Source organism: Diaphorina citri, unplaced genomic scaffold, assembly GCF_000475195.1.
Source record: "Diaphorina citri unplaced genomic scaffold, Diaci psyllid genome assembly version 1.1 scaffold658, whole genome shotgun sequence".
NCBI classification, from domain to species: domain Eukaryota; kingdom Metazoa; phylum Arthropoda; class Insecta; order Hemiptera; family Psyllidae; genus Diaphorina; species Diaphorina citri.
Window position 1 is genome coordinate 101,629 of NW_007378091.1, and position 24,680 is coordinate 126,308.

Below are 24,680 nucleotides of genomic sequence, written 5' to 3' on the forward strand. Positions count from 1 at the left end.
GTAAAAGTGATTTGTACAAGTACATACTAAGTAACTGGTGAAATTCTAATATTTTACATCTGTCCCATAGAATCATAGTTTTTAATCATGTGCTTCTTACTAAAGTCTAAAATGAGTGATAGCTCTGATGGCCTAGCAATTTAAGGTCAAAGGTTTGTGTCCGAGTTCAGGAAGAAAATTGCCCTTTGAGTTATGAGGACAAAACTAACAGGACTTGAGAGACACGAACCTTAGTTTGCATTATAATAATATGTTGATAATTAATAATTTACAAATTTTGATTTATTCTTTTTTAAAATTAAACGTAAATATGTACGATGGATACGAGAAGAAAATATCAATAAGGATTACATACTTGCTATTGTTTTTATTGTGATTTTTTTAGTTCCTAATAATCTGGAATAGCGTGAAAAGTTCGATTTCCCTAGTTCTATTTGTTCTACAGCAAAAAACTGCCTAGAGGAGCTCAAAAGGTCAGGAACAAATAATTAAATAACAACAAAAAGGGGGAGATAAAAATGATTCTAGCTAGGAGAAAATGAAGGAGACAAAACAGGAAAAATATGAAATGGAGTTCAAAATTGAGATTAGAAAGTAAACGATTATCGTAGGTAGTTCATATTTAAGGAATTTCATAGGAGAAATGAGGAGTGAAAAGAAAAAAAAATATTTCAAGTAGTATTACCGAGGAAACATGGCATGGCTTTGTTTAGCATGCATTAAACACAAAACAGCTTACAACTTACATAAATAGCCGTGGTGACGTCAAAATATTTGCGAGAGTTGCTTTCAGTAACAGGATAGACGCCAAATATAGATATAACTATACTGACGTCGCGCGTTGGAAGAGTGGACCAGGCAGTAATCTGGTGGGTGCAGATTTGAGTCCCAAGCGAGATACAAAGAAAATCCTAGATTTGTCCATATCACAATTTTATTATAATAAGTTAATGAGAAATAATCTCTTAAGGTTCTTGAGTAAACCAATAACTTTTCCACTGAATTCTCAAATAGTTGAAATACACGTTCCATTGCCTGGTCGAATGTTAGTATGGAATATTTATCTACTGCTTGTCAGGGATACGGATTTCATAGCTAACTTCTTTCCAACGCGAGGTGATACACCTTCACCTGCTGTATGATGCGTACTCCATGAGGACTCTGATGTACCACCACTATGACTTTCTACACTTACTAAACTACTAGGTACTGAGCTACCCATTAGACTTGTTCTATTTTGTTCGGAAGACATGCCACCATCTATGTGCACTGGCGAGAACACCTGACTTGTAAAATCTTCAAACGTTGTACTGGCCCGATGTTGCTTGAGTACAGTGTCCAGTGAGCGATATCTCTCCTCATAGTATTGCTGATAGAACGGCAGCATACTACGTTTGGCACGAGATGCGTTCAATGCTGTGGCACGTACTAGTCCAGGTAATGTCTTGTGTTCTACAATAGCTTCATGGAACAGGGGCGCAAACAAGGGAACGTCTGGTTTTCTATTGATGGTAATTCTATACAAACGGTTAGGTAGAGGATAGATCACAATAAGAACATCACAGAACTCTGTAGGAATAATGCCTCTCCTATAATCTCTATGATGTTCTGACCATACAATATGGATTTCATCATTGCCTAGATGTCTGGTCTTGTGTAGTAAGGCTTCGGCTGTGTGAGAGGGCATTCTGGTTGCTACATGGAATAGAGTTTCACAGAAGGAAGTTGCATAGTAGGGTGCTGTGGTACCAGATGTTGATTTACCTTTCTGTAGTCCCCCCATGAATCCCGTGTGAGTTTCTAGCTCCACTTCCCAGGCCAGACCTGAAATGAATTCTTCATACGCCTGACTCCCTCCATGGCTTTCTAATGGAAAGAACCGATCCACCTCAATGCGAAGTTTGTAACGTTATCATAACGGTTAAACATATTTTATGTCATTGTACTAAATATACACAGATAAGATTAAAATATAACCTAAACAACCTTCAAATCAAGGATATCCTGGGGGATAATCCTACTGACTCCCTGCTGTATTGGATAAGATGGAACTCTTGTCTTCCTGACCATGCGCTACAAAGATAACAGCTACCTTGTGTGTTTCTCTACATGTCTGCGTGTCGAGATTCCGAATTTCTCGCGTCAGCTTCTCATTCTTATCGAGTAGATAGAGTTGAGATCTATGATCCCATGCATCCACATTTTGTATTTTTTTTTTGAAAAAAAAAAGTAAAAATCTGAAAGTTGTGCAGTTATTGCGGTATTAGTTATTTCTGTACTTATTTGTCTCTAAATAGGTGAAATTTGAACCCAAGTAACTCTGTAACTTTAATTCACTATCAAAACACTTTGTAGGGCTCAGATAAATCAAAATAAAATGGACAGTGATGATTCTGCCCCTGAAGATGTACCCATCGGGTATGAACCAGTGGATTCCATGTTCAACAAAAGGCTAACAGCTAAGAAAATCAAACAAGACAAGAAACTTCACAGTGTGGTAAGTGACTCAAGATACATCCGATTGTATCTTGTTCTAGTTCTGTATTGATAGAACTACGTGAAGCTGGGATATTACGAGGTGTGTCTAAAGTTTCCAAACACTCTGGACTGGTGTGTCCTATGTATCTGAGTAGATCATCCAGGTTATCAAGGTCTGGTGCAGAGTCCTGTGCCATAGGGAGTACTGAGGGGGGTCTATGTCTCATTGTATACTGAGGTAGAGTTACAATACAAGAGTTCATAGTATCATCACAGCGAGGTGCACTCACCTTGGCGCGAGACACATTGGATAAAGTAGAGGATGGAATATTAGCGAGTTGTTCTGGAGAACAATACAAGATGGAGGCGTCCCAACAAGATTTACCACCGAGGTCTCTCAAGAGTACTCTAACTTGTGATGGTGCTGTGATGAGACCAGCAGTAATACCACCACCAGGTACTTCTAACGCAGGTAACTCTATGAGTGACATCAGACAGCTTGATCCTAGGACAAACAGTTGCATGTTGGGAGCACACAACACCTGACTAGATAGCTGCTGCTCTTGATAACATAGGTTTGGAATATCATCATACTCAGATACCAAGGAGCTGATCCTGGCTACGCCACCACTCAGTGGGAAATGTCCTATGTGATTCACCAAGTGTCCAATGATCATCTTAGCTGCTAGCTGTACTGCATGTCCTGTACTACTCAGATGACCTCCAGAACCTTCCCCTAGGAATCTCCTGCCGAGTGTAGGACTCTCATCGGATTTGAGGTCATCCAATACAATGTTAGGGTTAAACTCAGCCACTATATCCTGATGGAATGCACCACTAATAGGAATACCACGAGCCTTGCCACCCTCACAAAGCTGAGTAAGAATCTGAAACACTGTATGTAGGAGACAGGGGTTGTGAGTTTTAGGTTTGTACAAGACAGCCGGGGGGACTTGCATTGTCCATTCTCCAAGACAAAACACTAATGAGGTCATGAGTCTCTTGTCCTTGGCATCCACTGGCATCAGATAAGATAATGTACTCGCGAGCACTTCTATAATACGGGATGGTATCTCTGGATAAACTTGTAGTAAGACTTTGCAGAGATTCGTTAGGCTCAATAGAACATCACACGCAACTTGTGCTATGGTATCATGATTGAACTTGAGAGCTAAGAGTAAAGTGTTGAGTGCTTCCTTGGCACAAGGATGTTGAGGGGTACTAGAGCTGAGTGTATGATGTAGGAATATACCAAGACTACTAAGTGCAATACAACGTGCTTGGCCTGTGGGTTCTGTCTTACCACACCTTAGTAGAATATTCAACACTAAATCTTTGGCATCGGGACACTGGGTGACTTGGAACAGGGGGGAATTTGGCTGTAACATGGCAACATGCTTGTGTGTATCGAGAATACCTAACAGTGTTGCCAACATAGACACAGCCTCCGTGCGGGGGGTAGCTCTCAGATCAGGCGAGATGATAACCTTGTTACAGGCATGGATAATATCAAGATAGAGGAGACTGGAGCCAGGCAAGTTCAAGGAGAGGAAGCGTGGCCCTGTGTATTTGATTATAATGTTGACAATACTTTGATCGGAACATACGAGACCTTGATGAAACACCCTGTAGAGTTGAGAGATATATTGAGGAGAGAGGCATGGGTCCTGTAGCATGGAACATAGAAGCCTGTGAACATAAAATAAAATACATGAAAACACTTCACATGGATTTGGACATCAGATATTCAGTCTCTTAGTCCAGGCGTAAGGGATAATAACATAGGTTTGGTTTCACCAATATTTTTGTCAGCTCTTAGAAGTCCTGTTAAGCTAACAGCCAGTTACTTAAGTTCCATTTGATTTGTATAGGCTTAAAAGGGCTGTTAAGCTAACAGGCTGTTAGGGGCTGAAAACAAAGTTGGTGAAACCCACAGAGGATGTTCGACCATTCCTGTTTACCCACCCTTAGCCTAGGTCCCTAGGACATTGGAACTCTACAGTATATGACTTACCTGTATGCATTGAGTTTACCCCGATGATACCTATCAGATAGATTCAACGCCTCAAAACACCACGGGGCCACTAGAGTCAGGGGAGGTACCAAGTCAGGTAGAGAGGGGGCAGGGGAGGGCATGGTATCTCCTGTGATAACACCCTGATTTAGGCGCATCTTGTTCAGCGTTGTGGACAGGTCGACCAGGTGACTGAAGACCTGAAACGTGGACAGTGAAGTCTTTAAAGGTGTGTCCAAACTTGGTCGACCACGAGGAAACTATGTTATCGAGGCAATTTGGATAGTTCAGCCGACATGGATCGACTATTGGAACATGGAAAGAAATGAAAAAAAAAAAAAAAAAAAAAAAAAAAAACACCTTTTGATTTTAAAAACCAGGGCATGGTATCTCCTGTGATAACACCCTGATTTAGGCGCATCTTGTTCAGCGTTGTGGACAGGTCGACCAGGTGACTGAAGACCTGAAACGTGGACAGTGAAGTCTTTAAAGGTGTGTCCAAACTTGGTCGACCACGAGGAAACTATGTTATCGAGGCAATTTGGATAGTTCAGCCGACATGGATCGACTATTGGAACATGGAAAGAAATGAAAAAAAAAAAAAAAAAAAAAAAAAAAAAAAAACACGTTTGAGTTTGAAAGTCCCGTCCCTAGAGTTTCAGCCTTTAGATTGGTGTAGCGGTCGGCAGTATGTTCGTTCTGGGAACGGCTGGCTTTCCTATCCTGTCTTTCTTCTCTCTTCGCTTTCGGGACGATAAGACCTTAGCAGTTACAGTTCCTTCTATCAAACCTCTTGAAAAAAAAACTTTTTTTTCCTCATTTCAGTTTACCGGCAGATGGTTCATGTACGCTAATACAACCTGTTCTAATTACTTATAAATATGTTTTACCTGTGAATGCAGGGCAGGGTCCTGTATCGTGTTGACATTGCCGACCTTAGCAGTTACAGATGGTTCGTGTACGCTAATACAACCTGTTCTAATTACTTATAAATATGTTTTACCTGTGAATGCAGGGCAGGGTCCTGTATCGTGTTGACATTGCCCAGGGCACATATCATGCGCCTCCAAAGCACGACTGCCACATCTGGCAACCAGCCCCTCACACCCCCTCCCGACATAATCGACACCCCTCCTCCCCCTCCTGTCCCCTCCCCTGCGAGGTCTAGCTGGAGGGGAGAGTTGGATTCTATACCGCTAGACGGCGCCGGCGAAGGGGAGCGGCTGTGGTTTTCCTCGGAGTACTGTTGACGGGCCCCCTGTACGCAGTCCATGCTGCGAGCTTTGCGTATCAGCTTGTGCTCCCATCTGTACGAATACAAACTAATGCTTTATTTTAGAACAGAATATCTTGCCGTTAGGTAACTTTATGCCTTTAGGTTCTATCAAAGAAAAGCAAATCAAATCGTGAATTTATTTGTGTTAAATCCTTTTCACGACTTTTGTGGAAATCACAAAGTGCCTCCTTTAAAATCAATTTCCATATTTCAATTATTTTTTTTACTGGTAATGCCGCTCGTTAGGTAACTTTATGCCTTTAGGTTCTATCAAAGCCTTCAAAAGCAAATCAAATCGTGAATTTATTTGTGTTAAAGCCTTTTCACGACTTTTGTGGAAATCACAAAGTGCCTCCTTTAAAATCAATTTCCATATTTCAATTATTTTTTTTACTGGTAATGCCGCCACTGTTCGCGACTCGATTAAATAATGTCCTCACGAATCTGGGTGCACCCTAAACTCCAAGGACAGTTAAAAAAAAAAAACGTCGGGAATCGAACCCGAAACCTCCGGCGTGTAAGCCGAGTGTGATCCCCACTCGGGCACGGAGGGAGGTCGGCGGGCCCTTGAAAAAGTATATACACCACTGTCTTTACCTTTTTCTATCCTTATCCAGATAGTAGAGCCAGGTTTTCTCTTCCTGTTCCTCCCCATCTTGCAGGACATTAGATGAACCACTGTCGACAGATAGGAGATGGGTCTCACTGTAGCCGCGTCTTAGATAGGCAGATTCCGTGTCCTGGTCCAAACATTGGTCGTCCAGACTCACACACTCCTTGCTCTGATGGTTCGAGTCCAGCTCTGTCGAGAAAAATTAAACAATTAGTCTAGCTGGAATGAAATTCATTACTCTAGCTGGAATGAAATGAAATTCATGTTAAGAATGGAGCAGTTTCATTTGGGTAAAAAATATGAATAAAAGGTCTACTCAAGAAAAATCTACATCCAAGGTCAAAACTCCAAAAAAGTAACTTTAAAAGTTCGAAAATTAAATTTTTATTAGAGGTTCTAATGAAAAAGTTCAAAGAGTCGGGACGTCAAAGTTTACGAAATGCGCAGAAACGCATGCGCACAAACAAGGAGATCTTGAAGGAGTCATGTACTATGATGTCATCGCGTACCAGGGGGGAATTTGGCTGTAACATGGCAACATGCTTGTGTGTATCGAGAATACCTAACAGTGTTGCCAACATAGACACAGCCTCCGTGCGGGGGGTAGCTCTCAGATCAGGCGAGATGATAACCTTGTTACAGGCATGGATAATAGGGGGGAACTTGGCTGTAACATGGCAACATGCTTGTGTGTATCGAGAATACCCAACAGTGTTGCCAACATAGACACAGCCTCCGTGCGGGGGGTAGCTCTCAGATCAGGCGAGATGATAACCTTGTTACAGGCATGGATAATATCAAGATAGAGGAGACTGGAGCCAGGCAAGTTCAAGGAGAGGAAGCGTGGCCCTGTGTATTTGATTATAATGTTGACAATACTTTGATCGGAACATACGAGACCTTGATGAAACACCCTGTAGAGTTGAGAGATATATTGAGGAGAGAGGCATGGGTCCTGTAGCATGGAACATAGAAGCCTGTGAACATAAAATAAAATACATGAAAACACTTCACATGGATTTGGACATCAGATATTCAGTCTCTTAGTCCAGGCGTAAGGGATAATAACATAGGTTTGGTTTCACCAATATTTTTGTCAGCTCTTAGAAGTCCTGTTAAGCTAACAGCCAGTTAAGTTCCATTTGATTTGTATAGGCTTAAAAGGGCTGTTAAGCTAACAGGCTGTTAGGGGCTGAAAACAAAGTTGGTGAAACCCACACTTAAGTTCCATTTGATTTGTATAGGCTTAAAAGGGCTGTTAAGCTAACAGGCTGTTAGGGGCTGAAAACAAAGTTGGTGAAACCCACAGAGGATGTTCGACCATTCCTGTTTACCCACCCTTAGCCTAGGTCCCTAGGACATTGGAACTCTACAGTATATGACTTACCTGTATGCATTGAGTTTACCCCGATGATACCTATCAGATAGATTCAACGCCTCAAAACACCACGGGGCCACTAGAGTCAGGGGAGGTACCAAGTCAGGTAGAGAGGGGGCAGGGGAGGGCATGGTATCTCCTGTGATAACACCCTGATTTAGGCGCATCTTGTTCAGCGTTGTGGACAGGTCGACCAGGTGACTGAAGACCTGAAACGTGGACAGTGAAGTCTTTAAAGGTGTGTCCAAACTTGGTCGACCACGAGGAAACTATGTTATCGAGGCAATTTGGATAGTTCAGCCGACATGGATCGACTATTGGAACATGGAAAGAAATGAAAAAAAAAAAAAAAAAAAAAAAAAAAAAAAACACGTTTGAAGAAAAAAAAAAAAAAAAAAAAAAAAAAAAAAAAAAACCACGTTTGAGTTTGAAAGTCCCGTCCCTAGAGTTTCAGCCTTTAGATTGGTGTAGCGGTTGGCAGTATGTTCGTTCTGGGAACGGCTGGTTTTCCTATCCTGTCTTTCTTCTCTTTTCGCTTTCGGGACGATAAGACCTAGGGTTGGGACATCGAGACGAAAACATCGATGTTTTTAAACTTCGATATATCGAGTATCCGATGTATCGTAATCAAAAACATCGATGTTGACATCGATGTTTTTGTTCCGATGTATCGATGTTTTCAAAACATCGATGTCGATGTCCCAACCCTAATTTACATGTCATAGCTACTCATTTTCCTCACGAGGCTGAGTGGGCCCCGCAACAGCCAGTCACGGGATCAATCATTTGCATTAAACTTCGATATATCGAGTATCCGATGTATCGTAATCAAAAACATCGATGTTGACATCGATGTTTTTGTTCCGATGTATCGATGTTTTCAAAACATCGATGTCGATGTCCCAACCCTAATAAGACCTTAGCAGTTACAGATGGTTCGTGTACGCTAATACAACCTGTTCTAATTACTTATAAATATGTTTTACCTGTGAATGCAGGGCAGGGTCCTGTATCGTGTTGACATTGCCCAGGGCACATATCATGCGCCTCCAAAGCACGACTGCCACATCTGGCAACCAGCCCCTCACACCCCCTCCCGACATAATCGACACCCCTCCTCCCCCTCCTGTCCCCTCCCCTGCGAGGTCTAGCTGGAGGGGAGAGTTGGATTCTATACCGCTAGACGGCGCCGGCGAAGGGGAGCGGCTGTGGTTTTCCTCGGAGTACTGTTGACGGGCCCCCTGTACGCAGTCCATGCTGCGAGCTTTGCGTATCAGCTTGTGCTCCCATCTGTACGAATACAAACTAATGCTTTATTTTAGAACAGAATATCTTGTCGTTAGGTAACTTTATGCCTTTAGGTTCTATCAAAGCCTTCAAAAGCAAATCAAATCGTGAATTTATTTGTGTTAAAGCCTTTTCACGACTTTTGTGGAAATCACAAAGTGCCTCCTTTAAAATCAATTTCCATATTTCAATTATTTTTTTTACTGGTAATGCCGCCACTGTTCGCGACTCGATTAAATAATGTCCTCACGAATCTGGGTGCACCCTAAACTCCAAGGACAGTTAAAAAAAAAAAACGTCGGGAATCGAACCCGAAACCTCCGGCGTGTAAGCCGAGTGTGATCCCCACTCGGGCACGGAGGGAGGTCGGCGGGCCCTTGAAAAAGTATATACACCACTGTCTTTACCTTTTTCTATCCTTATCCAGATAGTAGAGCCAGGTTTTCTCTTCCTGTTCCTCCCCATCTTGCAGGACATTGGATGAGCCACTGTCCACAGATAGGAGGTGGGTCTCGCTGTAGCCGCGTCTTAGATAGGCAGATTCCGTGTCTTGGTCCAAACATTGGTCGTCCAGACTCACACACTCCTTGCTATGATGGTTCGAGTCCAGCTCTGTCGAGAAAAATTAAACAATAATTAGTCTAGCTGGAATGAAATGAAATTCATGTTAAGAATGGAGCAGTTTCATTTGGGTAAAAAATATGAATAAAAGGTCGATTCCTACTTAAGAAAAATCTACATCCAAGGTCAAAACTCCGAAAAAGTAACTTTAAAAGGTCGAAAATTAAATTTTAATTAGAGGTTCTAATAAAAAAACTCAAAGAGTCGTGACGTCAAAGTTTACGAAATGCGCAGAAACGCATGCGCACAAACAAGGAGATCTTGAAGGAGTCATGTGCTATGATGTCATCGCGTACGGGAGCGTATGCCGTGACGTCAAAGTCCAAGATTTACTGGCATTTTTTAAAATCGATTTATCTCCAGATCTAGAAGTCGTAGAAGAAAAAGAAAAATTCCCTAGTTTTTATTTTTTCTGCTCTTTGACTTTGAAACCTCACCCCAGTAAGCGCAACTGGTCTATTACACCTACCTCTGTTCGTTTCACACGCATTGTCCTGTCTATTCTGGTGGGCGGGGGAGTTGAGTTTCAAAAAGAAAAATTCCCTAGTTTTTATTTTTTCTGCTCTTTGACTTTGAAACCTCACCCAAGTAAGCGCAACTGGTCTATTACACCTACCTCTGTTCGTTTCACACGCATTGTCCTGTCTATTCTGGTGGGCGGGGGAGTTGAGTTTCCTAGGGGAATCATGCGTCGTTCCGCGTCGGGATGTGCTGGTACCGCGTCGACGCTTGGCTTTCTGTTCCGTAAGGCGATCTAGCGGTAGATCTGTCAGGTCTAAGCCGTACACATGGCGCGCTAGGACGCGGGTCAGAGTGTCCAGGGTTTTCTGTGAACAACACAACGTTACACATTGAGTCGTAGATTTTTTATCATGTATTATTATTTTTTCAAAAACTAGCCTGAGGGGTGTGCAATGCAGCTTATTCCGGTCCCAAGCCCGAATAAATAGTGAGGGTTTGATTGTCAGGAAAGGCATCCAGATCCAGTAAAACAATAAGACCAAAATATCACAATGATAGTCCAACAAAGTCCAGAAAAGGCATCGGAAACTGAAAAAGACTTTGATAACACTATCGGGGCGTACCCTCGCGACGCTTCCAAAAAATATTAAGGTTCATTATTTTCATAGCAATGAAAATCGTACATTAGACTCGTAAGGCCTGTGTCGTAGCTTGTCCATCACGTAATGTGTCCCTCATCGGATGAGCGAGAAGAGACACGATACTTGTTTGAAATGGACACAAATGACTTACCGCCCACTCTTTGATGAGTTCTTCCCACTGAGTGAGAGAACTAAGGACACTAAGGAACTGATCCCATAGCTCGCCTGGTATGACTACATTGAGGTTCGCTTTGATCCAGGTGACTATCAGCGTCTGTAGAGGAAGAAATGTGAAGTAGTTATACCTACCCCATGTAATTGTGAAGATAGTTTGGCAATAAACATTGCCTCAAAGTCAGTCTAGTTAGCTTGGAGGGTAGACTCTTCTGGGAATCGAACCCGGGGCCTAAGGTGTGCAAGCCTTTTAAACAGATCGGCCTCGGAGTTTGCTAGTTGTAAATGTCTGTATTTTTAAAGTTTATAATTTAGCTTGGAGAGTAGCGAGCTAGCGAGTCTACCTCGTAAACGCTGGGTTGGAAGTTCGATTTTCGCCCGGGGCTAACTTTATTCCTAACGGATAAGGTTCGTTCTCGGAACAACGACTGGCTTTTTCCCATCCTGTCTTTCTTTACTCTTCAATTTCGGGACGATAATACCTTTCTTGTTACAGTTCTATCAAACTTTTTTCTGGACTTTAAAAGCTGTAGGTACCCATAAAAATAAGTCTTGGAAGCAAAGATTAAGATTATGGCAAGATTCCAAGATTGTAATGAAATAATTATACCCCATGTAATTGTGAAGATAGTTTGGCAATAAACATTGCCTCAAAGTCAGTCTAGTTAAGTTGGAGGGTAGACTCTTCTGGGAATCGAACCCGGGGCCTAAGGTGTGCAAGCCTTCTAAACAGATCGGCCTCGGAGTTTGCTAGTTGTAAATGTTTGTATTTTTAAAGTTTATAATTTAGCTTGGAAGTTCGATTTTCGCCCGGGGCTAACTTTATACCTAACGGATAAGGTTCGTTCTCGGAAGAACGACTGGCTTTTTCCCATCCTGTCTTTCTTTACTCTCCAATTTCGGGACGATAATACCTTTCTTGTTACAGTTCATCCAACTTTTTTTCTGGACTTTAAAAGCTGTAGGTACCCATAAAAATAAGTCTTGGAAGCAAAGATTAAGATTATGGCAAGATTCCAAGATTGTAAAAAAAAGAAAATAAATAAATTGAAAAATTGAAATTGAACTCACTTGGAAAATAGCAGGCGCTAATTTCCCGCCTATGGTTTGTTGTTTCTTTTTGGGAGGCACTTTGTTCAGAATGAGGGAGGTTATCCTTAGAAGTACAACCAGGAGTTGCTGCCAAGTCTTGTACTCCATGTTGGTGTGCATCACCATGTACCTGAAATAGGAACCAGTCAAATTTTATCGCCTGGTAAGCAGGAGGGAATGGGTTCGAACACTGGGAGACAATAAATAAGAAAAGCCAGCTAGCCCAACCAGATGGCTCACCTCTGTGGCTGAGTGGTCAAGAACACTGACTCTCAAACTAGAGGTGCTGGGTTCGAATTCCGGCCAGGACGGAAATTCTCTGACCAAACTTTTCCGTTCTTGAATAGGCATGAATGTAAAAGAATGTGCCTTAAAGTAATGCGAAAGGGGATCCAAGGTACAAACCTTTTTTTTGGGGGGGGGATGGGGCAGATACTTAACTGGCAGTCTTTGTTTACCTGTAAATGTTGAGCACTCGCTTACAAATATCTACTTGCTCTTCTAGAAACAGGGGATACTCTGAGCCCACTTCCAATAGAAACACGTTGGCTGCATGGGTAATAAACACCTGGAAACAAATACAACACATTTCATTACTTAAGTAAGCCGTATTTTAATATTGGACCTTTTTTTTATTCCACCAAGGAGATATGCATTTTCAACACACTGACTGCCAAAGCACATTCCATAAAATTTACTCACAGACAGAAACACGTTGGCTGCATGGGTAATGAACACCTGGAAACAAATACAACACATTTCATTACTTAAGTAAGCCATATTTTACTATTGGACCTTTTTTTTATTCCACCAAGGAGATATGCATTTTCAACACACTGACTGCCAAAGCACATTCCATAAAATTTACTCACAGAAACAAATGTATTAAAACATATCCCTTATGAGAGACAGACTCTTTAATTTTTGGAATTTTTCATCAAAAAATTGCAGAATTTCACTCAGAGGCTCTCTATCAGATTGCCATTGAAAATACACAAGTGGCCTGTGGCACCAAGTGTGGACGTCCAAAGTGCTCAAATTTTATGTAGGTACCAGGGAAAAAGGTATATTCAAGTTCCTACCATTTCAATTTTAGGGGTATATTTTAAGATCAAAAAACAAAGGTATAAAGGGTGACTCACCTGTAGTACATTCTGCAGCCCCGCCCGCACCAGCACGTTTTCACTCTGAATGGCCCCAATATAGCTGTGATTCCTCAGTCGCAATCGCGCGGTCAACAGGTGTTCGTCCGGTGAGCTCGGAGACTCAACCGATTCCAGCGGTTCCAACATAAACACAGGCAGCGTTGGTACGTTGGCACTGCATTGGATCCAATCCTTGTAGACAGCAATGACGCGACGTATAGCAGGAGAACACGTGAAGGGGAAGAGGAACGCTTGTCGAAATATCTCGTGAATGAAGTTGATGTTATCGCGGGATCCGTACAGGACTTGACGGACTATGTTGAACGCTGCCGTGAGGGGATTCTCACTGGGAAACAAGTGAAAATACATCCATTCATTATTTATGTAGGCATCCGGGGTGCAATAGTCCTACATACTGGACTCCGCACACAGGAATTTCGTCAGAAACGATCCGTATTTCTATGTAATGTATGTAGGCACCCAACATTTTCTTTGATGAAATATTTAATTTTTATCCAAGAAGTATAAGTATAAGTAGTGCTTTTTTTAGACTGTCAGCTTAGAACAAGTTGTTCCATTATACCCACAGTTTAATAGAGCTCCTCTTTATTGATATAATTTTGTGGTTTGGTTTGATAGAGACAAGCGAGAGGTTTGAAGACACAAGGAGTGCAGGATTGCAAATAAGAAAACCCTACCGTTTCGAGAACGAGACTTACTTGTTTCCTATTAATGATGAAGTTCACCCGGGGTAGGAATTGAACCCGCGACCTAGCGTTTAAAAGGTAGCCGCTAATTTCCAAGTTAAACTACAAACTTTAAAAATACTACCTAACATTTAAAATTACTTAGCAATCTCCTAGGTCGAGTGGTTATCACACTAGGCTTACACGCCGGAGGTTCCGGGTTCGAGCTAAAGATTATTCAAAGGGGATGATATTCGACTTACTCATGGTTAGGCTCCACTGTGTCTTGTACTAGACTGATGCTTCTTCTAGCTTCTTGAGAGGAGAGTGGATGAGAAGTATGGGTATCCGCGGTTTCAGATTCACTGGAGAGATAGAGAAAAATAAGGAAAGTGATAAGTCTGGTGTGAATATCACACGACTTTCTATTACATTACGAAATCAGCTACAAAAAATGAGAGAGAGGAAAAGAAACATTGATTCCCCCCTCCCTTGCACATTTTCGTCCTTTTTTAAAAAGAAGAATAAGCTGTCAAAGTCTTGTGTTAGACTGCGGTAGTAAAAGGACTTTTCAGTCTCATTCTGGCAGTATAAACAGGGTAGGTGCATTCTATTCTGTTGTAGAATAGAATATACCTTGTTTATCTTGCTCAAATGAGACTTCAAAAGTACCTTTACCCCAGCAGTCTAAACAAGGTAACGTTGTATTTTATGGGTTTGATTTAATAACACAATAATTTTAAAAATATTGTACCAAATACCCAATGTACCAAATTGTACCATAAGACCTTGCTTAGACTGCGGCAGTATATTCTATTCTATTCAATGCAGGTTTCTATTACCTCACAGAGCGTGTCACCCTAGTTGCAGCTGGTATGGAAGACGGGGTTGGGGGTTGATAGGGAGGTTGTCTGAGAGATGTGAAGCTGGCCACCCATTTGATGAGTGACACTCGACAACTCATGTACGGGGAGTGAGCCTCGTCCTTACTCAGCTTCCTGAGATTTGGTAAATCTGTCAAATAAAACAAGGGAGGACGAGATCATTAATAAACGAAAAACATGTACCTACCTGACTGATTTTTGTACAGAGATTTTTTTGGACAAGGTCCTTTTTTCACGGTATCTAGTAGCATAACAGACAATAGAGCATAGTATCATAACACACATTAATCAGGGTGTTCATTTTGTATCAAATACTTATAAAAGTCCTTGGTTAGACTGTGGGGGAAAAGGGACTTTTCAGTCCTATCCCAGCAGGGTACCTATATTCTATTCATAAAATATAAGCATCACTTATTAGCCAAATATGTGCTTTAGTGTAAAATCAGTATGAAATAGTTAAGTGTGGATTTACAGAAGAATAAAGAAGAGTATAGGAGGACTGAAAGCTAACAGCTAACTTACCAATATTTGGCAAATAGATGTCCGTCTTGTTGGAGAAATGGGGAAATATGAGATGCTGATAGTATAACTTGAACTTGTCAAATAGGAACATGAAACTCTTGTACTGACTATACTGCTTGTCCTTCCACTCTATCTTCACAATCTGGAATAGCGAAAAGAAATCAGTATGTACAAGTATCCCAGAAAGAATGCCCTAAAGTCCCTAAACAAAAAGTCAAAAAAACCAACCAGGAAAAAAAGTGTGTCATTTAAATCACCAGGCCAGCCTAGTTAGCTTGGTTGGTAGCACGTCTGCCTTGTAAGCAACAGGCCGCGGGTTCAATTACCGGCCGGGGCTGATTTTAACCTAAATAGAAAAGGTTCGCTCTCGGAACGGCTGGCTTTCTTATATCTTCTACGTTTTCGGGACGATAAGACCGTAGCTGTAGCAGGTCCCTCTATCCAACCTTATGGTGGCCCTAGCCATAATTTATTAATATTTCAGTACTGCGTGATAATTGACTCCAGAAGAGGTATTCTACCTCTGATTGATAGGTATTATTTATTCTGCTCACCTGTGTAACAATTGCTTCCAGGAGAGTTTCCAGATAGAATCGCATGGAGTCATCAGGTGGTTTATCACCACTTTGAGGAGGATATACAGGCAGAATTTCAGCAGGACTGACAGGACCTACAACAGGGAGCAATAAACACGTTTTAAAAGAACAAGGCTTAAAAAAAGCTTTGTCCTTTTATTAAAGCATTTTAAGTCACTGGTATAACTGCTAAGATTTACCCACAGCGACAGAGGTTTTACCCTAAATTCGGCGAAAATAAGGCCTCTACAAAGTGTCATGTCCTCCTAGGACTACTGAACAAAAATCGATCTGGAGACAAAAGCAGACAAGTTAGCCAAGTGAATTTTACTTATGTCTTACATCACAAAAGAAAAGTGTGAAAAACAGTGAGAACGGAATTTTTTGATAGGTCTGGGATGATATATCCCACTCTTAAAAATGATTCGGTGGGACGTATTGTTCCTTTAGGGGTGAAAAGCTTAGGGTAGCATACCTTGGTTGGGATCATGGAACACAGTGTTGGACGGAGGATTCGATAGGTCTGGGATGATATATCCCACTTTTAAAAATGATTCGGTGGGAGGGTGGGACGTATTGTTCCTTTAGGGGTGAAAAGCTTAGGGTAGCATACCTTGGTTGGGATCATGGAACACAGTGTTGGACGGAGGATTGGACAGTGCTGTAAGGCCTGGCTGTCCTGGTATGGGACTAGTGAATCCAGGAACCAAAGTGGCAAACATGGCATCTGCCCAGATGGGAGCATTCTCCCCCAGCTCTTGATACCATAGTATGAAGAACCTGGAGTGAACACAGTTGCATTTCAGTTTATTACGTAGGTCTGATTTAATGAAATTTATTTTATTTTTTTATTTTTTGTTCTTTAGCCCACAAAATTCTTTATAATTACTTTGAAATGAGGATTTGATGTTGCTGTACATGAAAAGCTTCTTAGAAGCTAATTTTAATTATTAATCTTATTGTATTAGGAGAAGATCTCTGTATTGTAAAATGTTATTTACCCTAGAGTGGAAGGTAATAATCAAGGATTATCTTAAAAAATGAGAAAAGGATTCCGTCTCTGAGAACTCAATACGAGTTTTGGACACAAAAGCAATTACCTGGTGGCCTCTTTTCTGAGTTTCCATGAATTTCCCGGATGTAAGAGTTTTGCCAAAATTCGAGCAATACTGTGGCACTGCCGTCTGCCCAGATGGGAGCATTCTCCCCCAGCTCTTGATACCATAGGATGAAGAACCTGGAGTGAACACAGTTGCATTTCAGTTTATTAGGTAGGTCTGATTTAATGAAATTGATTTTTTTTTTCTTTAGCCCACAAAATTCTTTATAATTACTTTGAAATGAGGATTTGATGTTGCTATACATGAAAAGCTTTTTAGAAGCTAATTTTAATTATTATTCTTATTATATTAGGAGAAGATCTCTGTATTGTAAAATGTTATTTACCCTAGAGTGGAAGGTAATAATCAAGGATTAAGTAGAATACATTATCTTAAAAAATGAGAAAAGGATTCCGTCTCTGAGAACTCAATATGAGTTTTGGACGCAAAAGTAATTACCTGGTGGCCTCTTTTCTGAGTTTCCATGAATTTCCCGGATGTAAGAGTTTTGCCAAAATTCGAGCAATACTGTGGCACTGCCATTTTGAAGCAATAATCTCCGGACAAAATACCAGGATCTTTTCAAATACAAACAGGACACTTTCCAATTCTTCCTTGTGTGCCTTGTGAACTGAAAACAAGGAAAACCCAATCAGGATCTAGAGAAAAATCCAGCATTTTGAAAAAGATTTCTTATGAAATATACCTACAAAATACAAATGTTCATTAATACATGAGAGATAGGTAGGTATGAAGATATGGCAAACCAAAGATAAGAAAATGGTACAGGATCTACATTAGCATTAGGTAGAGTAGAGTATTATCTTACAGACCTCAGTATAGTCATTTTGTACATAAGTAGATCATTAAAAAAAAAAAAAAAAAAAAATGTTGGTTTAAGATGAACCTGTTCATGCAAAACTTCGTTTGGTAAATCTGTCAAATAAAACAAGCGAGGACGAGATCATTAATAAACGAAAAACATGTACCTGACTGATTTTTGTACAGAGATTTTTTTGGACAAGGTCCTTTTTTCACGGTATCTAGTAGCATAACAGACAATAGAGCATAGTATCATAACACACATTAATCAGGGTGTTTATTTTGTAAAGTGTACTCCCCATAATGTATCAAATATATAAGTCCTTGGTGGGGGAAAAGGGACTTTTCAGTCCTATCCCAGCAGGGTACCTATATTCTATTCTATTCTATTCATAAAATATAAGCATCGCTTATTAACCAAATATGTGCTTTAGTGTAAAATCAGTATAAAATATTTAAGTGTTTACTTACAGAAGAATAAAGAAGAGTATAGGAGGACTGAAAGCTAACAGCTAACTTACCAATATTTGGCAAATAGATGTCCGTCTTGTTGGAGAAATGGGGAAATATGAGATGCTGATAGTATAACTTGAACTTGTCAAATAGGAACATGAAACTCTTGTACTGACTATACTGCTTGTCCTTCCACTCTATCTTCACAATCTGGAATAGCGAAAAGAAATCAGTATGTACAAGTATCCCAGAAAGAATGCCCTAAAGTCCCTAAACAAAAAGTCAAAAAAACCAACCAGGAAAAAAAAAGTGTGTCATTTAAATCACCAGGCCAGCCTAGTTAGCTTGGTTGGTAGCACGTCTGCCTTGTAAGCAACAGGCCGCGGGTTCAATTACCGGCCGGGGCTGATTTTAACCTAAATAGAAAAGGTTCGCTCTCGGAACGGCTGGCTTTCTTATATCTTCTACGTTTTCGGGACGATAAGACCGTAGCTGTAGCAGGTCCCTCTATCCAACCTTATGGTGGCCCTAGCCATAATTTATTAATATTTCAGTACTGTGTGATAATTGACTCCAGAAGAGGTATTCTACCTCTGATTGATAGGTATTATTTATTCTGCTCACCTGTGTAACAATTGCTTCCAGGAGAGTTTCCAGATAGAATCGCATGGAGTCATCAGGTGGTTTATCACCACTTTGAGGAGGATATACAGGCAGAATTTCAGCAGGACTGACAGGACCTACAACAGGGAGCAATAAACACGTTTTAAAAGAACAAGGCTTAAAAAAAGCTTTGTCCTTTTATTAAAGCATTTTAAGTCACTGGTATAACTGCTAAGATTTACCCACAGCGACAGAGGTTTTACCCTAAATTCGGCGAAAATAAGGCCTCTACAAAGTGTCATGTCCTCCTAGGACTACTGAACAAAAATCGATCTGGAGACAAAAGCAGACAAGTTAGCCAAGTGAATTTTACTTATGTCTTACATCACAAAAGAAAAGTGTGAAAAACAGTGAGAACGGAATTTTTTGATAGGTCTGGGATGATATATCCCACTCTTAAAAATGATTCGGTGGGACGTATTGTTCCTTTAGGGGTGAAAAGCTTAGGGTAGCATACCTTGGTTGGGATCATGGAACACAGTGTTGGACGGAGGATTGGACAGTGCTGTAAGGCCTGGCTGTCCTGGTATGGGACTAGTGAATCCAGGAACCAAAGTGGCAAACATGGCGTCTGCCCAGATGGGAGCATTCTCCCCCAGCTCTTGATACCATAGGATGAAGAACCTGGAGTGAACACAGTTGCATTTCAGTTTATTAGGTAGGTCTGATTTAATGAAATTGATTTTTTTTTTCTTTAGCCCACAAAATTCTTTATAATTACTTTGAAATGAGGATTTGATGTTGCTATACATGAAAAGCTTTTTAGAAGCTAATTTTAATTATTATTCTTATTATATTAGGAGAAGATCTCTGTATTGTAAAATGTTATTTACCCTAGAGTGGAAGGTAATAATCAAGGATTAAGTAGAATACATTATCTTAAAAAATGAGAAAAGGATTCCGTCTCTGAGAACTCAATATGAGTTTTGGACGCAAAAGTAATTACCTGGTGGCCTCTTTTCTGAGTTTCCATGAATTTCCCGGATGTAAGAGTTTTGCCAAAATTGGCAACCCTGTATCTGTTGGGGCAGAGGGAATCCAAAATAAATCGGTTAAATTGCTTAGAGAAATAAGGGCTTGTAGAAGATTCAACAAATAGTAATGACTGTGACTAATGGAAAGATCGCAAAGGGAAAGTCTTAGCACGGTAAGACGGTAAGAAGGCCTCCGTTCGTTCCTCTAATCCTGCGGCCCCTTAAAAGCATGGGGCCCCGACCTCTACCACAACCGAAATCCGCGCCTGATTCGCTGTGTTATTTCTACATGTTATAGCTCGTGCCCACTGTTAGCTGTTAAAGTGTGTCATTTAAATCACCAGGCCAGCCTAGTTAGCTTGGTTGGTAGCACGTCTGCCTTGTAAGCAACAGGCCGCGGGTTCCTTATACAGTCCCTGCTCTCTTATAGCATGACTTCATTCACTTCATATTTTTTCTTACCTAGGTATTGAAGGCTACAATACCACAGAGTATGTACCTGGGTGACTGGCCTACATAACCTGGAATAGGTACTAAGTATAGTAGGTACCCACTTGGCCACGAAGATTGCTGTCGACGAAAAATAGATTCACTTCAACAGCAGATTACCTAATATACTCAGCATTTTGAAAAAGATTTCTTATGAAATATACCTACAAAATACAAATGTTCATTAATACATAAGAGATAGGTAGGTATGAAGATGTGGCAAACCAAAGATAAGAAAGTGGTACAGGATCTACATTAGCATTAGATAGAGTATTACCTTACAGACCTCAGTATAGTCATTTTGTACATAAGTAGATCATAAAAAAAATGTTGGTTTAAGATGAACCTGTTCATGCAAAACTTCAGTTAGTTTTAGGTACCTCTACAAATAGTTTGTAGATAAAACATTTACATAAAAATTTCAGAACATGCAAGGCTTATCTGAGCTTAGCATACTTACCTAAGTGGAATGTTATATCTGAAATCACAATGAAAAGAAAACACAAAGTAAGTAATTTGCTGCCCATCCACCAAAAGTTTTGTGCATTGTTAGTGATTGAAATAAAATTAAGAGAAGGAAGAATGCAACACTGAACTTTGAGATTAGTGAGGACTACACTTTTAGGAACCAAGAACAAGAGACCCTTCTAACTTATACAGGGTGGTTCGTGATTTGCGAACCACGCTTATATCTCAGAAACGGCTGGGAATTAAGGAATGAAATAAACGGCATCATGTAGATGAAATTTTGATGATTAAAATGGCTTTTTTTAAATTTGCAATTTGTTTTGCAAAACGGCCCATTTTTTGCCAAATATAGGTCACTCTTATGGAAACCCCCATTTTTTATTTAATTATTGGAATCAGCATAAAATTTTAATTGAAAAAATGTATTCACTCGAAAAAAATTGCTCTACAAAAATTGAGAGGGGGAGAGAGAGAGGGAGGAAGAGAGGGGGAGGGAGGGAGAGAGAGAGAGAGAGGGAGGGAGAGGGAGAGGGAGAGGGAGAGGGAGAGGGAGAGAGAGAGAGAGAGGGAGAAGGAAGAATGCAAAGATATAGATAGTGATAACTGCTGAAGATTAGATACCATCTGAAGTGCCCAATTTATTTACATACCACAGTGCTTTTTTGTGCAAATATCCAATTGATATACAAGACTTACCTCTCTGCCTGAGATTATTTTCTGCAGAGGTCAATGCATCATTGAAAATATAAAAGATACAACTATAGTTGGCTTCAAACAGATTTTTTGCTTCCCTCACATCAATGTGTTCTGAAATGCAAGCATCAACATAATTAGTTAAAATAATAAGTTCGAAATACATAAGTAAATTTAGTATAAATTCCATCTTGCTAATTACTTTGCTGAGGTCATGTTGGCTTGTCAGAGATGTATATTAGCTTTACCTTTAAAGAATAATAACTGATCATAATAAATCAAATAATGCACAGGACTGAGGGAAATTCTACAATACTGAATTGGAATTTGCAAAATTTCATGATGAGTGTAAAATGCAATCATCTTTGTAGAACAAGACCCTAGTAGAAAATGTATCTAATATGATTTGTGATACCTTGTATCTTTTAGTATGTGCACAGGTAATTTTAGTATTTGGAATTTGATGACACTGATGCACTTACCAACAACTATTTTCAAGTGCTTGAATCTTGCTGAGGAGTCCTTTTTGGAGTCTTGGAATTTGAGAATAGACTTTTTGATGTCAGCAGTGTGTACTTTTTTGCTGAACATTTTGAGGGCCTGCAATGGGAAGAACAAATGTGGGTATTAAAGTATATGGACTTTTTGATGTCAGCAGTGTGTACTTTTTTGCTGAACATTTTGAGGGCCTGCAATGGGAAGAACAAATGTGGGTATTAAAGTATATCAGTACGTACAAGCTGGACTTTTTGAACAAGAACTTCTGTGGGAGTATCTGATTTTGAGATTTAGACAGCTCCTAAGAGGTACAACATAGATCAGGTGAGCTGTTTCCCAAAAATTCAAAGCTTGAAGGTATGTAGGGATTCAGACATAATACCCATAACCCACAAATCAGACGTGAACATAAATAAGCACCTAATATGTACCTACCTAGTTCCTAACTGTGCCAAACTTCAAATCGGTAACTTGGTAAAATAGACTAGAAATTGTATATGCTTCTTGGCAATTTAAATATTTATTTTTCAAACTTCAATACCAGTTCCTATCTCTCTCTTATACAGTCCCTGCTCTCTTATAGTATGACTTCATTCACTTCATATTTTTTCTTACCTAGGTATTGAAGGCTACAATACCACAGAGTATGTACCTGGGTGACTGGCCTACATACCTAATTAGTAAATACATACATACGTATAATTTATTCCCATAGTGTTGACCCAGCATCTACATTATCGCCCATCTGATGACGGACTTACTAAGGGATGGAGATGCTACTATACAGACCTCAAGCGTCTAATGTAGCAGTTATTTCATTGCTACGAAATAAAAACGGCGGTGAAACACTCATCTTCTCCGTTGAGTAGGGAAGTGATAAGTCTGGTGTGAATATCACACGACTTTCAATTACATTACGAAATTGGCTACAAAAAATGAGAGAGAGGAAAAAAAAAAACATTGATTCCCCCTCTCCCTTGCACATTTTCGTCCTTTTTTAAAAAGAAAAAGAAGAATAAGCTGTCAAAGTCTTGTGTTAGACTGCGGTAGTAAAAGGACTTTTCAGTCTCATTCTGGCAGTATAAGCAGGGTATATTCTATTCTATTCAATGCAGGTTGCTATTACCTCACAGAGCGTGTCACCCTAGTTGCAGCTGGTACGGAAGACGGGGTTGGGGGTTGATAGGGAGGTTGTCTGAGAGATGTGAAGCTGGCCACCCATTTGATGAGTGACACTCGACAACTCATGGGCCTACATATTGGTATCAACTTAAACGCGTAGTTGCAAAAATGTAAGCACTATTGAACATAGGTACAACTTTTTAGCACAATGAACTGTTCCAGAATTGATGAAGACACCGCTACATTTGATTTATCGCTGCTTTCTTATCTTATCTTATCTTGAGATTAATCCTTTTGCCTTTTACTTCGAAATCTCTGACATTTTTTTCTGTTTATTTACTTTACTTTTACTTTTGATTTCTAAATTATTTCATCAAAAGCTCCACAGGATGCGCTGAGATCGCCAACTTGAGTCAAGTCAGTGCTGCTCTCTTCCGGATATTTCCAACTCTAAAAAACAGCTGATATTTCAGCTTGCTACTTCCTCAAAATTGAGGTTGAAAATTAAACCGAAATTTGGTTATGCACGGGACCCAGGACCATGATCTGTGAGTTTAAACTCAGTTTAAGTTTTTTTTTTTTTTTTTTTTTTTTTAAGAGGTTTTATATGAGGGAAATATAAAATTTTTTTTTTTTTTTTTTTTTTTTTTTTTTTTTTTAAGAGGTTTGATAAGAGGGAACTATAACGGCTAAGGTCTTATCATTCCGAAAGAGAGAAGGAAGACAGGATAATAGGAGAAAGCCGGCCGTTCCGAGAACGACCATTATCCGTTTAGGTCGTTTAGGATAAAATCCGCCCCGGGCGAGAATCGAACCCGCGACCTAACGCTTACAAGGCAGATGGGCTACCAACGAAGCTAACTGGGCTGGCTCGGTTTAAGTTTAACTCTCGGATTAACTAAGCAATCTGATCTGATTGAATAAATTGAGATTAACTTTTTGAAATCAACCGGATTGCTGTCAGAATGTGACAGCTTTCACAGGTCTCTGGGGTCACGCACCTCTTTTGTCCAAATAGCTTCAGCTACACCCTGTAGTTTTCATGAAGAGGAAGTTTTTTGACAGTTTAAACATATGGGAGGAACCAGTGGAAAAAAAATCTCCACAGGTCATGAGCTTCCACTACTGGCCGCATCACGTATTTAGACCGAAAGAAGCGCTAGTATATTTTCCCATAAGATCTCCACAGGTCATGAGCTTCCACTACTGGCCGCATCACGTATTTAGACCGAAAGAAGCGCTAGTATATTTTCCCATAAGTACCTCCCATATGTTGAAGTAGAAAAAAAAGGAATGTACGCGTTTGAAATCTGATTAAAATTTTGTTTTGTTATTTTTGATTCTTCAATCTTCAACTTCTTCACAGTTTCATCTTGTCGACGTTCATTTCATTTCTCAATTAGTTTTTTGCATTTTTTACTGAATTAATATATTTTCTTCTTCACAGTTTCATCTTGTCGACGTTCATTTCATTTCTCAATTAGTTTTTTGCATTTTTTACTGAATTAATATATTTTTTACAAACCATTTAAATAAATACTTGAATTTTC

At 40.1% G+C, this 24,680-nt stretch overlaps 1 protein-coding gene across 1 annotated transcript; it reads right to left on the reverse strand.

Moving 5' to 3' along the window:
• Positions 1-51: 51 nt before the first annotated feature.
• Positions 52-23,464, reverse strand: LOC103510940 (ral GTPase-activating protein subunit alpha-1-like). Its single transcript, XM_026824857.1, is given in 22 exon segments — positions 52-1,854; positions 2,029-2,320; positions 2,487-4,167; positions 7,769-7,968; positions 8,746-9,049; positions 9,454-9,658; positions 10,284-10,494; positions 10,922-11,044; positions 12,016-12,166; positions 12,495-12,604; positions 13,179-13,527; positions 14,131-14,232; positions 14,710-14,881; positions 15,274-15,415; positions 15,828-15,943; positions 16,462-16,628; positions 17,408-17,579; positions 20,810-20,827; positions 21,514-21,624; positions 21,993-22,110; positions 22,624-22,673; positions 23,261-23,464. Coding segments are annotated over 20 exon segments (5,529 nt in total). The 5' UTR covers positions 22,102-22,110; positions 22,624-22,673; positions 23,261-23,464; the 3' UTR covers positions 52-1,060.
• Between the last annotated feature and the right edge of the window lie 1,216 nt (positions 23,465-24,680).